Source organism: Hoplias malabaricus, chromosome Y (genome assembly GCF_029633855.1).
Source record: "Hoplias malabaricus isolate fHopMal1 chromosome Y, fHopMal1.hap1, whole genome shotgun sequence".
Classification (NCBI taxonomy): Eukaryota; Metazoa; Chordata; class Actinopteri; order Characiformes; family Erythrinidae; genus Hoplias; species Hoplias malabaricus.
The window spans coordinates 39,294,867-39,309,201 of record NC_089820.1 but is presented as its reverse complement, the minus strand read 5'-3'; the positions used below and the strand labels follow the sequence as shown (position 1 = coordinate 39,309,201).

Below are 14,335 nucleotides of genomic sequence, written 5' to 3'. Positions count from 1 at the left end.
ATTATATATTGTTGTAGAAGTCACAGAAATAGAACTTCTGTACAGCTGTGCAAAAGTGAGTAAAGTGTCCTGTTCAGTGCAGTTAAGTCCAGTCGGTTTAGTTCAGTGGTTTGGAGACTCAGAGGTGTTCACTGTGGTTGAGGAGAGCTACAGCTCTGGGAAAGAAGCTGTTAGCATGTCGTGTTGTGCTGGTTTTGATGGTCCTTAGTCTTCTACCAGAAGGGAGAGTTTGGAAGAGGTGATGTCCAGGATGTGAGGGGTCAAGCGTAATTTTGCTAGCGCGTTTCCTCACCCTGCTGGTGTGGATCTCCTGAAGCGTTGGCAGGTTACATCCAATGATCTTCTCTGCTGATCTGATGATGCGCTGGAGCCTGGCTCTTTCTTGTGAGGTAGAGGAACCAAACCAGATGGTTATGGATGAGGTGATGATGGACTCGATGATCGCTGTGTAGAACTGGATCATCAGGGTCTGTGGCAGGTCAAGTTTCTTGAGCTGTCTCAAGAAGAACATTCTCTGCTGAGCTTTCTTGGTGATGGGGACGGTGTTCCTCTCCCACTTAAGGTCCCTGGATATGGTGGTGCCCAGGAACTTGAGTGACTCTACAGTGGAAACTGCGGTGCCATTGATGTAGAGTGGGAATACAGGGGGTGGGTTGCGTCGGAAATCCACCACCATCTCTACAGTCTTGTCTGTGTTCAGCAGCAAGTGGTTGTCACTGCACCAGGACACCAGCTGACCAACCTCCTTTCTGTAAGCAGACCCATCACCATTGGCTATGAGGCCCACCAGAGTGGAATCATCTGCAAACTTCAGGAGCTTTACAGCTGGTTCCTTGGAGACACAGTCGTTGGTGTAAAGGCTGAAGAGAAGGGGTGAAAGAACACACCCTTGTGGAACTCCAGTGCTGAGTGTTCGAAGGTCTGAGGTGTGTTTCCCAAGCCGCACATACTGTCTTCTGTCTGTGAGGAAGTTTGCAATCCACTGACACATGGAGTCCGGCACTGACAGCTGGGAAAGTTTGCTTTGAAGTAGCTGCGGCACAACGGTGTTGAAAGCCGAGCTAAAGTCAACAAACAGAACCCGAGCGTAGGTTCCAGGGCTGTCCAGATGTTGAAGGATGAAGTGGAGAGTTAGGTTGACCACATCATCAACAGATCTGTTTGCTCTGTATGCAAACTGCAGGGGGTCCAGCAGGGGATCTGTAATGGTCTTTAGGTGGGCTAAGACCAGGCGTTCAAAGACCTTCATGACCACAGATGTCAGGGCGACAGGTCTGTAATCATTAAATCCAGTGATGGTGGATTTCTTGGGGACTGGAATGATGGTGGAGGTCTTGAAGCAGGCTGGAACACAACGGAGCTCCAGTGATCTGTTGAAGATGCTGGTGAAGACTGGTGCTAGTTGGTCACAGCAGTGTTTTAGGATGGATGGAGAGACTGAATCAGGTCCCGGGGCTTTCTTCACCTTCTGTCTGCTGAAGAGTCTGTGGACGTCCTGCAGGCTGATGGTGAGACAAGCTGGGGGTGGAGGTGTGAGAGCCAGTGTGGGGGAGAAGGGGGTTGATGATGGGGTGAGAGAGTCTGCTGATTGTCTATTGTTTGAAATCTGCAGAAGAACTCATTCAGGTCGTTGGTGAGCTGTCGGTCGTTCAGGTGGAGGGGGGTATTTCTCACCTTGTAGCCAGTGAGAAGCTGAAGACTGTTCCAGGCTGACGATGGGTCGTTAGCTGTGATGTGGTTATCCAGCTGCCCTGAGAACTTTCTTTTCACTGCTTTAACCCCTTTCTCCAATCTGTACTTGGCTTTTTTGTAGACAGCTCTGTCTCCACTCCTGAATGCGGCCTCCTTCTCTCGCCTAAGCTGTTTCAGTTCTATAGAAAACCAGGGTTTGCTGTTACTGTATTTAACACGTGTTCTAGTTGAAATACAGCTGTCTTCACAGAAGCTTGTATATGACGTCACAGCGTCTGTGTATTCGTCTAGTCCGTCTGTCGCCTCCTCAAACACAGCCCAGTTTGTGGATTCGAAGCAGCCCTGCAGCTTCTCTATGTCTCCACTGGTCCACCTCTTCACTGTTGTAATGGCCGGCTTGTTGGTTTTGAGTTTCTGCCGGTACGTGGGAATGAGGTGAACGAGGCTGTGATCGGAGAGCCCGAGAGCAGCGCGCGCAACAGCGCGATAGGCATTCTTGATGCTTGTGTAGCATTTGTCTAGTGTGTTGCCTTCACGTGTAGCGCACGCGATATGTTGCCTGTATTTGGGCATCTCCTTCGTGAGGTTAGCGCTGTTAAAGTCCCCCAGAATGATCAGCAGCGAGTCTGGATGATCTCTCTCTAGTTCCATTATCTGTTCGGCCAATTGTCTCTGCGCGTCGCTGGTGCACGCGCTCGGCCTAATATACACGCCGGCCAGAATGAAGGACCTGAATTCTCTGGGAGAGTAAAACGGCCGACAGTTAATGAAGAGAGACTCCAGATGAGGAGAGCATGATGTTAACAATACTGTAGTGTCTCTACACCAGCGCTCGTTGATGTAGAAGCAGATTCCTCCTCCCCTACTCTTCCCGCTACGTTCCACATCTCTGTCCGCTCTCAGTAGCTGGAAGCCCGGTACGTCCAGCGCACTGTCCAGGATCAGCTCGTTCAGCCAGGTCTCCGTGAAGCAGAGGGCAGAAGCAGAGGAGAAGTCCTTGTTGGTCCGGTGGAGCAGGAGTAGTTCTTCAGTTTTGTTGCTGAGAGATCGGAGGTTGGAGAGGAATAATGATGGTAGAGGTGTGCGAGGCCCGCGCTGCCTAAGACGCACGAGCGCGCCCGCGCGTCTGCCCCTTCGTCTGCGCCTCCAGCATCTCCTTGCGAGGCCGAGCAGCGTCAGCGCGGCCTTTGTAAAGATTTCCACAAACTCTGAAGGTTCTTGAATAAATTCCGGCATAAAATCAGGAGAAATGTTGTCCCTGGCGGTTAGTAACTGTTCTCTGTTCCAGCTGACCAAGTTTGAGGTACAATAGACAACATTAATTAACAAAAACAAACATAACACGGAGGAGCTCGTCACAGTGGCTGCCATCCTCGGCACCATCTTGTAAACAAAATCCAGAGAAGAGAATGACCATCACAATTTTACATAATGGGATTAACTAAATAAATGATACATAGGGAATATTGCAATTCAAACCAAATTGAAGCTCTGTACTTACATTTCCAGCAAGTTTTTTAAATAGACCTCTGAAGGTAGCATCTAGGTCATTCTCTGACACAGTTTCCTTCATAAACAAAAGTTTAGAACTTGTTTATTTACATAAAACTAACAGAAAATAATTTATTTTAATGTAAAATATTATTTATATTGACTCTTTCATTGTGAGTCTTTTTAGGTGACTAATTAAAAAAATAAAAAAAAACTCACATCATCTAATTTAGCATCCACTGGATCATCACATCGTCTGTTGAGAAAAAATTGCATTGTGTAAATATACAGTATTTATTTACAAGTTCCAGCATTATGCTAAATAATATGAACATTGTCACAATAAAATGCTATAAAAAGAAGGGTAAAGAGAAACTAGGCAAGCCTAATTTAGTTGGACCACAGTAATATAGCAGCCATATAGCCATTGTCACAGAGGTTTTTCTGGCATTTCAAAAACAGGATTCAAAAAGAGATTCGCACACGCACCAGAGAAGGCGAATGTGTGGATTTTTTCCACCTCATTGAAAAACACCCACTGTCACATTTGGAACCTTAAAAAGGTTTGCTCTTGCACATTTTAAACCATTTGATAGCATTAGCATTTAAGCTATCATTTTTGACAAAATATCATTTAACCTGTACCAGTACTGGTGTCTGTATTAGAAAAAAGTGAATATTTACTGTGTATCAGTCGTCTTCTCAGAGAACACACGAATACAGAAGTCCCCATCCTTGTTGGGCTCGAAGGTGGAGGGGACGATTAGGTATTTGCCCGGTGGCAAACTGAACCTGCTACAGACCTCCCGCAAGTTGATGAAAGTTTCTGATCGAGCCTTCTGAGCATGTGTCAGGAAGTAGTTCTTATCAAGGTGCACATTCCTCTGGCCTTGGAACTGATAAAATGAAAGTGCTAGTCAGAGGGCTGGAAAAAGGAAGACTTAATATGTTTTAACAGAAAATGTCATTTGATTGGATACAGGATTCACTCTTACCTGAGGAGGCACCTGTGAGGATACAAAAAAAAAGGGTCAGCTTCAAATACAGAGACATGAATTAAGATTTTTTTATTTTTTGCCGTTCCTTCATGGGATGAAAACTATTTTGGCAGATGACTAATTTTTTGGTGATAAATAACTCTGATATTGGATCAAGCCACCATGTTTGTTTGTTCACTGAAGAATGCACGGGTAATCACTAGTTTTTGGGCATTCCCGTTGTTTTCTATTTAATGGTGTGGTGATGGCATCCACATTTTCCATTTTCATATTTGAAGAATAACAGTAAAGACATGAAAAATAAAAAATAATAAGGAATTATGCTGGGACTAAAAGAGGTTGAAGAAATGTCCTATTTCCTGTCTCTTATTTTAGATGGTCTAGAATTGCAATTGTGTGGTTGTGTACACAGTAATGTAAGAACAAACCCTGTGCCTAATTTCATAAAACACCTCAAGTGAAAAATCTTCCCTTAAGGTTTATACCTAAGAGTTGTAAAAAGTTGTTTTTGGCAACAGAGCACTGAAATCTTCCCAGAGCAAAACATTTTTGATTCATTATTATATTTTTCAGTTTTCCCTAAAACATTCTCATATTGTATTCACAAACTGCCAGTCCCCCAATCTCATCTTTAAACATGCATCTTTCCTCATGTTATTTTCCACATTAGGTTTCTCTTCCTCCTTCCCTTCTGATCCCTCCTTTCTATTCTTCTCCTATTTTTACTCTGGCAGTTCGATTTTTCTACCATTAAACAATAATGAAAAGCAGTTTGAAGGAAAATTATAGTGGAAATGATAAATGTACATGACTTACATCTTAGCCCTAATTCGGACAGTAAGCCATAATCTGTTTAGTGTGTGAAGTTTAATTCCAATAATCATTGTCCAATTGTAAAGCCACCTTAAACCAAACATTTAAACACACACCAGACACACACATTATATGGCTTAAGGTATGTATACTTCTGCTCAAATAACAGTACTTCTGAAATAAAAAAATTAAAAGGAGATTTTCCCCCTTTGCATCAGTAGCACCTTTTATATTCTAGGAGAGCTTTAGACTTGGAACATTGCTGGGAGAATTTATAAGTTTTCAACTCCAGGAGCATTAGTAAGGACACTGATGTTCGATGGTTCTGGTACTGGTTCTGGTACTAATTCCAAAGATACTGAATGGAGGGCTTCTTGCCTCTGGCCCAAACTTGACATTGGACACAGTGCCTAACTGCTCTAGTGCATTCCCATTCTATTCATTCTTTTTTATAAAGATAATTCAAACTGTGCACTGAATGTCCATGTACAAACTGGGTGCACCACAAAGTAGCCGACTTTACCTGCTATATGGCAGGGCTATTAATTAAGTTTCAGTGAGATCCATTTTGTAAAATATCCTCCCAGCAAAGGGTGTCGCCTCATAGTGGCACTTCACATTGGTCCTTTTGATTAATGCCATGTTTTTGTTTCACTTAAGACACACTGGTGAAAAGTGGCAGCAATTTCAAAATTTGTTTTCTGCTTCAAATTCTTTATTTTGTAGCAAGCCATTACTCACTCTCACATGCCCCTTGCTCTTTCTAGTGAACTGGTCATGCTGGGTAAGCAATCCGTTTTCATTGGCTCCATTGAGAGAAGCTTTTGCGGCATTAACTGGATTTGCTGTGTCTGTGGCTGTTGGCTATTGCCACAACTGTCCAGAAACAATGTTTCTTAAATTATTATTTGTTTTCAATATAATAAAAAGCAGTCATGTATCTGGATATAACTATTACTTGATCCCTGTCTGGACTGAGGTCCAACATTTGGAGATACCTGGTATAAGGGATCCCTAGAAACATTTGGATGTACTGTATATTTCTGATACATTACTTTCAAGTGGTTGTGAAATCATGTTCTTTTATAACTATTCAAAATTCTGTAATGATTTAGGACTTTGTTTGATATACAGAAGTGTCCATTATTTGATCTCTGCATCACAATTAAACATTATTTCAGAAATACCTAAAGAAAAGAAAATAGTGGTAAGAAGAAGGTTGGTAGCATTAGTTTCAATAGAAACTACTCCTTTAAATTTCATGGATCATAACAATGCTAGACAAAAAAAAAAAAAAAAAAACATAGCCCCATGTTTAGTCAAGGGCCGGGAGTAAAAAAAAAAAACCAAACAGTTTTCTGACCTCGTAGATGGCATAACCGATGGTGTTCATGTCCTCCCCAACCTTCCTCAGCTGCCGCCTGTTCTTCTGTATCAGGCCCACGACCATGCTGCAACCTGTTTGGTTGGCATTTGGATCATTGTCCTCTTCATCAAGCTTAATCACAAACTGAGGGTTCATCCAGAAAGTGTCTGCAAAAGTGCAGAAAATTAAACTGCAGTCCAAAATCCAAATCACAATTTGAGTGCAATTAGTAGATTACAAGAGCTGCAATATTTGTCATAGAATACATTGGATATCACAATGTTGGCTTAAGTTTTAAGAAAAGCATAACACTGAACTAAGTCATACTCTGGAACGTTGGGCCATCCACAGTAAATGGGACATATTTGTAATTACTTGTCAAACATTATTCATTTAATAATTACTTAAATGAATTTAAAATGAACAAAATTATAATATGCATGGAGATTATTAATGTTTTTAAAGGATAGTCCAAAAAACACTCTCCAGTTTTCATAGCCTGTAAAATGGTCTATAGCCCTAAGAGAAATCAAGTGAGTAGCTTATGAGTAGCTGTGGGGCGGACCTACTGCTGGCTTTACTGGGGACACTAAAGGAACACATCTGTGCCTAAAATTCAGGGGTTTCAGAATACATGGCCAAGCTGAGGTAGGTGTGTCTGTTTAGGATTAGCATTCAAGCCTATAGACCCTGAGGCTTTGGGTGGGATTCAGAAAAACATGAAAATGAAGAGCTTAACATTTGAATGAAGTTCTTAGTGTGGAATAAGAATATACCTGACCAGGTTTAAATAAATTTGCCTGATGAACTAAATATGTTTCCTCTTTAGCCCATATATGGAATATAAGCTGCAAGAACAGACTATTTCAATTTCATTGCATTTCTTTTCTTCACCCTGAAGCGAAGAAGTGATTTGCTTGGATTGTTTTTTTTTTTTTTACTTTTAAATGCACAGACAAACTTAAAAATGTTCATATTAAAATAGACTAAATTGTTTAAAATATATAAATATACATATTTATAGGTATTTGAATAACCAGACTGGGTTCGGTTAATGATAGATTAACTTAATCAATTTTTAAATATAAAATTCCAATGCCCAGCACAAAATTATAGCTTTATAATTACAGGACAACTTAAATATATATATATATATAGGACATGGGCCCTTTAAAATTATATCTAAGACTAGATCTGTTTATCTGAATATTCTGCTTTTTATACTGTTAATAAAAATAACAACAAGAGGAAACAATTATGATTCTTGATGAATACAATATTTCATTTAAACTTTACAAGACTATGTTGAAAGAATTTGCAGAGCTATATAAGGAGATTATAAGGGTTCAGACTGGGGGCCCAGTTGCCCACTAGGCCAACCCCAGCCAGCAGAGGGAGACATGGAGCCAACACACCTTAGTTAAGAGAAATCAGCAGCACCTGTTTCTCTCATACTTAAGGAAAGCCAACACACACCTCAGTGCTCAGTCTTGGGTTTCTGTTTTTAAGAGTGTGACACAAGCCTAGCTGGTAATTTTCGTAAAGTCCCTAGAGTGTTCTCCTTGGTCTCCTTCCTGTGAAATCTTCTTGAGTCTTTTGTTCTTTGTTTATCTCTTTTATTAAAAAAAAAAAAAAAAAAAGATTTCTAAATTTGTGTTTCTTCTTTTCTCAAATCTTTTGGTTTGGCCCCCGCCTATTTAGTTGTCGTTTTCTTCTTTAATTTGGGAAGTTCCTTTTTGTTTTTTAGTTGAATATCGTTTTCTGTTTTTTCTGCACCTGAGTCCATTAACAAACTACTCCACTAGTAGCTCACTCAGGGTTCCTTGGTTTTAATCCATCCCTGGGTAAGCTATCACATTACAGATTTATTTAACAATGAATTCATAAGACTGTGGTACTACATACATTAGTATACCTTAGAATTTAACATTAGTAAAATTTCCTGTGGCCATCAAAGTGACTTTAAATGTTTTTAAGAAGACTAGCTATTCCAGATAAACCAAAGTTAATTAGCTCACAACAAATAAAAGCATTGTACTTCAGAATTTTTGGCAATCAACTGTAAAATTACGTTCTGGGTATAATCGTGCAAAGACCAGCAGTCACTTCAATGACATCTGAGTGAATTTTGTGTGTGAATGTTGTGCAATACTTTGGAAGGTATGTTCTTTGTCTGAACACAATGTCCTGTATTTGCACCTTGACATTCCCTAAATTCTACCAAACCACTTTTGATCATATATCTATATTGAAACTTTGAGTATCTCCAAGTAATAATATAAATACCACGCCTATGATTGTTTTTGAAACCTATTAAGCTTTAAAACTTACTATGACCAAGCTCAAACTATTCAAACACAATAATACCTAAAAGGAAGGAATACACAGGCAATACCATATTTTGAAATAAGTGGGTACTACTTCAAGACAGGTTTGTTGCAGGAAAGTATCAGATTAATTTTTGATTTTCTATACAATATCCAGTTAAGCATTATCTACAATATCAGCAGTCTCCTACATTTTCTACCAATACCCGGAGAGAAAAAACAGCCCTGAGGCTAAATTACAACTATTGGCATTAAAAACACAATCTCTTACTGGGATTGTTACGGCAGCCCCCAGCAGTGGAACCCCTCCTCCATGTGCCGGTGTGGTTACACACACTCCAGGGTCTCACAGCCTCACTGGTGATGGCATCTGGAGTAAGAGTGCAGATTTCTACACGGGAGTACTGCTGCATAAACTCTGAAAATGACATCCTAAACACAAACACAGATGCACACACCCGCCCACAGAAATATTATTACAAACATAGAATGAAAAACCAGGAACCAATATACATTTAAGAAAATGTTGTATACTTCATCAGCCATGGACTGATGTAGAACTGTAACTTTTGTAAGAAACTGAAAACAAAACCTATTAAATATCATAAATGAAAATACAGAATCAAGGATCTAGTCTTTCTCAGTACTATTACCAAAATTCTCCATCTTCTGCATTGGCATTTGGCCGCTCTGAAGGGTCCACAGAGTTCCACTCAGATGACCTGCAGAGATGGAAAGAAAAGCATTCACATTTATAGTTCGCAACACACATGTAGAAAACTTTATTCTGCCTCTTCATCAAAACTATTGTCAACACCTGTCTAATAAATAAAAAACACAAATTAGTATGGATAAGTAAAAACATCTGTAATAAATATCTGTGAAATTGAACAATGTTTAGAATGTTAAGGCCATCGGGTTTTCTGCTAAAGTGCGCATTTTTTTTATTTTACAGCATCATTTATTTGTAACACTAATCCAAGAGAATCTATTTCAGTATTCTGTATCTTATTTTTTTATGTGTTAGAATAACTATAGAAAAACAGAGGTTGGACAATGCAAAAATATATTCTGAATTGTAAGTTCATCATATTTTTACACTCTTATTATTAGCTCAAACTTTATTTTCTTAATTAAATTTATATATTAGAGTTTATATTGGAGATTAGAAAGGAATATTACCCATCACTCCATGCACCTGTCCACTCCACCTGACCCCAAGGATTCCTCATTCTCACCAGCTTTTCTAGCCTGCCACAGTACTGTACCTAAATCAAACAGAACACAAGCCCTTAGACTAATACAAAGATATCCATATACTCTCTATCATCCACACATCAGTTTGTATAAATTAAAACAGCACAGTATTAGTCCAGAGGACACAATTCCACTGCTCCTCCATCCAGTGCTGGGGGTCTTAATATCCCTCTAGGCAATGCTTGGTATGATTTCAGCCTCATAATACAAGCTATGTACACACAGTTAAACATCTGTTCTCACAGTGGATGCACTAAATACAATTGGCATTTCATTGATTTTTAGACCATGGAAATGAAATAGGAACCCTGTCAACACAATAACACAACAAACCCACAACAAACTACAAACGCCACCGTGCCACTGTCTTTTTATATATTTATTATAATAACTACTATTTACTTTCACACCAAAAGCTGCAAAACCAGTTTCTGCTTAGTGTCCTTCAATCTCTAATAGTTACTGTTGCCTTTCGAGTGTTTTGAGGACCTGTACCTCAGTGGCTGCAGTGAGAGAGTAGGCATGACCCTTCACCAACTTCTGACGAGTGATAGCCTCTGAATCGGCAGCACTCGTTATCTAGAGTCACACAAACAGACACAGCATGAATAGTTAATTCAGAGCAGATTTGTAAAAACCAAGCAGTTTGCAGTGAATTCAGAGAAATGTCTCACATCGATAGAGCAGCCCAACAAAGCTCCAGCCTCCAGGGCCTTTTGGATGATCTGGAACATGTTGGAAGGAGCTTTTCTCAGCTCGTAGCTCTCAGCTATGCCTCCAGTGAAGTCTTCAAAGCCCTCTGAGGTGGAACCTCCAGACAGGGCCTCATAGCACCCGTTAACCCTGAGACGAAAGTCAAAATCAGCAGGGCACTGCAGTGCTAACAACACTTTATTTAGGCGAGTAAATATATACAGTTATTATGTAAAAATTTTTACACTACTTTGCCCTCCTTTTCTGCAGTAACAACTGGCTTTACACTAAATAATTGGAACAGTCACAATAGTATTAGTGAAGTCAGTTACTAACTAAATATGCTCTAGATCACAAAAGCAGCTGAAAGCAGTTGCAATGATCTGCAGCCCAACACTGGGGGTCTTTATAACCCTGTAGTTGAACTTTTCCCAAAAGCAAAACCTGACTATTAATACATTCCTAATCCTAAACCCTTACATCTGCTCCTTAATCTATTATTCTGTTTATTAATCAGAATAACTGGAAACAATAACAGGTTAATGTGCTGGTCTTTTTCAGTGCATTACATATGTGTGCATTCATGAGGGCGAATTTCTTGTATATGTAGCATATTTGGTGATTATATTCTGCTAGATATTATAACAGTTGAACAATTTTTTGCTAGGCAATAGTGGTCCATAAAAATAAAATTGTAACCTCTGTATGTGAGACATTCAAATAAAAACTCCCCAAATTAGCTAAACTGTGTTTTTAATTTGTACATCAGAACATAGTTTGCCATCGGCACATAGCCAACCAGCCCAGCAAGTGATCCACTCTGGCAGAGTGAGAACACATAACAAAGCTTCAAGCAGAATGGCCTATGAATGCTGATGTTGTGACATAATGAGGTTAGCAACCGTGTTTTACACACGCAGAAACACACACACACACACACACTCACTTTGCGTAGGCCTTTTCCATCAGTGCAGTCCAGAACTCACTGCCCTCTTCTGAGTGGACAAACAGCAGCTTGCCATCCTTCACTGGTAGCCTGTCATCGATTACAACATCCACCCATTCACCATACTGCCAGAACTAAAGAGAGCGTGGACACAAACGCAATTTAGATTTGTACATCAGAGTAATTCACATAAAAATAATTTTAAAAAATTGTCCAATGTGTCCAAATCTCCAACTGACCATACAGAGACAGCAAAAATACCATCCAGTCCATTAGAGGTAAGTACAAATTCAGGATACAAATGTCAATATGAAGTTCATGAATACAAGGATTATAAAAATGCAACTAAAACTGTTTGTATATACCTGTGCATAGAAGGTGATTTCTTCCAAATAATAGAAAACCTTTTAAAATGGGACTGCACAATATTTCTTTTTAGTATCGTCTTAGTGACAGTCACATGACAGGACATGCTATGTCACATGGAGCACAGTGTGGATGAGGCTGGTGCTGCATATAATAATTTTTTTTAATCATACTGAGAAACAGAAAAGCATAGAGAGAGAGAGAGAGAGAGAGAGAGAGAGAGAGAGAGAGAGAGAGAGAGACAGGCGTCTGAGGTTGCAGACAAATTCTAAAGTTTACTCTTAACTTTATTCATAGATGAGCCCCTTATGAAGAGTAAAACACATGCATTAATAATATGACATGTGGATCATTGCCTTCTTGTGCAAATTCCTGCATTTCTTAATATTGAACAAAACATTTTTCCCAATATCATGCAGCCATACTTGAAAAGCCCAATAAGCCTCAAATATATCTGCTACCTGGAACAATAATAGCTGAATGCTGTTAGACACTTTCTCATTTAACCTGATTTTAACGGAATATATTTTTAACTGGCAATGTATATGCAGATGTTAAAAGCCCAGTTGCAACTCTGATGCAGAACAACTGAAATTCCTACATACAATGCTATCCACACATATCACTGCCAATAGAAAAGTGGAGGTAATGAAGCACCTCCAGCACCTCTTGTACCTGAAAGTGAAAGATACCGGCATAACTGGACCCGAAATCCTGACCACTTGGGACCACCCTAGCTAGCACATCCTCATTCAGAGTGAGAGAGGCAATTGCTGCAAGGAGCCAACAGTCCCCTGAGAGAGAGAGAGAGAGAGAGAGAGAGAGAGAGAGAGAGAGTGCAAGAGGGAGGTAAAGACATGATGAGCTGAAACATTTAAGAGTGACAAACATGCAAAAAATAAGAAATCATGAAGCGGACAAACACTTTTTCACACCACTGTATGTGAATTTGGTTAATTGTCGTGTCTACTAAAAAGTTTCACTTAATGTATTCATTAAAATTTAAATGTCTAATATGTTTAAGCCCAAGTGTCTTGTTATGGACATACCCTGTGGCATTACTCAAAGAACCCTTTGTAGTACTCTTAATTTTAAAAAATGTACCCATAAACGCTATTAACCTTAAAGTTTATTTTGTTCCATGTATGCAACTATGATGGTTCAAGGTCCAGCTAACTATCATAACTTACTACTGAATTCTAAAAGGTTTTTAAAACAAGTCAAAGGTTAAAGCATTTGTTTGTTTGATTTTTCCACAGACCTGGGACATGTCTCAACAAATGCTTTTTCTGCTTTCGTATTTTTACATATTTTTGCCTAAATGTATCTCATGAAAATGCAACTAATAACATTTGATTGTCATGTTAATATATGCATTGTAAAAGCTTCTAGAAACACGTGCAATAAGCTTAAATAATCTCAAGCAGATAATTACGTAATTATTGTGATAGTCTTAGCAGTAATTGGAAAACGGAACAAAATTAATATTAGACTTTTTTCATTCATTCTTTGATTTGCTGCATTAAAACTGGTGTAAAACGTGTGCAAAAAAATTTATTTTAAATAATAATGCATGGCACATGTTGGTTTTTGCATACATTAACCTGATTACACTTCATTTGTATTGCATAATACCTGTATGTATTTCTACAGTTTAAGTTCTAAGAATGAGACTTTTCAGGCCATCAAATGTATGAGAAAGATTTGAAAATGTATTAATTAATGATAAATTAATAAATAAATCTTTAATTTATTTCCTCATTTGTAATAAATAAAAGAGTGGTTTTGGGATACAGCACTGCAGTAAAACACCAGTCTGGATCCATTCCATTTAAACATAAAGATGTTTATGCACATGTGGGACAATTTTAGAGCAGAGTCTATTCAGATTGCTGTCAGATATAGGTCACTTTACACCGACAGTGTGAACAGCAGAACAAGAAAATCAGATTTGATCATGAATCACATTTGGGACAATTTTACCTGCTGTGTGAATGTTGCCTTTGACAGAGGTTCTAGTATTTTACACCAAAAAGTACAGAAGTCCAGCTAGATCAGTTTCTCTGTATTGTTCCATGTTAGACAGTAATTATTTTGTGTGTGTGCGTTGGGGGGGGACTGGTTTGGTTACTCAAGGGCTGGGCTCAATGAGTAACCGTAGTTGCTAATTCAACAGAATTTTATGGCTGCAAGTAGAAGGAGAGTGTGGTGGGTCCTATGTGAAACTCTAATGGATTGGCATAGGATATTTATCTTATCTTGTGTATGAATATAATTAATAATAAGTAATGCCATGAAATAAAATCTGACTGAAATGTGCATCCTTTTGTACGTGCCATATCAAGCCTATTTGTTGGAAGGAAACCTGTTAGGTGCACATAAAATG

The 14,335-nt window shown here is 39.1% G+C and overlaps 1 protein-coding gene across 1 annotated transcript in view; it reads right to left on the bottom strand.

Annotated features, from left to right (window-relative positions):
* LOC136677721 (calpain-2 catalytic subunit-like) overlaps positions 1-14,335 on the bottom strand; it is a 28,741-nt gene that overhangs the window by 13,066 nt on the left and 1,340 nt on the right. Inside the window, exons 3-14 of the mRNA XM_066655319.1 lie at positions 12,625-12,743; positions 11,584-11,717; positions 10,619-10,787; positions 10,440-10,523; positions 9,870-9,955; positions 9,341-9,409; positions 8,959-9,119; positions 6,358-6,527; positions 4,179-4,190; positions 3,868-4,079; positions 3,403-3,439; positions 3,194-3,259 (exon numbers count right to left, since the gene is read on the bottom strand). Of these exons, the coding sequence (XP_066511416.1) occupies positions 3,194-3,259; positions 3,403-3,439; positions 3,868-4,079; positions 4,179-4,190; positions 6,358-6,527; positions 8,959-9,119; positions 9,341-9,409; positions 9,870-9,955; positions 10,440-10,523; positions 10,619-10,787; positions 11,584-11,717; positions 12,625-12,743 (1,319 nt within the window). The remainder of the gene's footprint in view (positions 1-3,193; positions 3,260-3,402; positions 3,440-3,867; positions 4,080-4,178; positions 4,191-6,357; positions 6,528-8,958; positions 9,120-9,340; positions 9,410-9,869; positions 9,956-10,439; positions 10,524-10,618; positions 10,788-11,583; positions 11,718-12,624; positions 12,744-14,335) is intronic.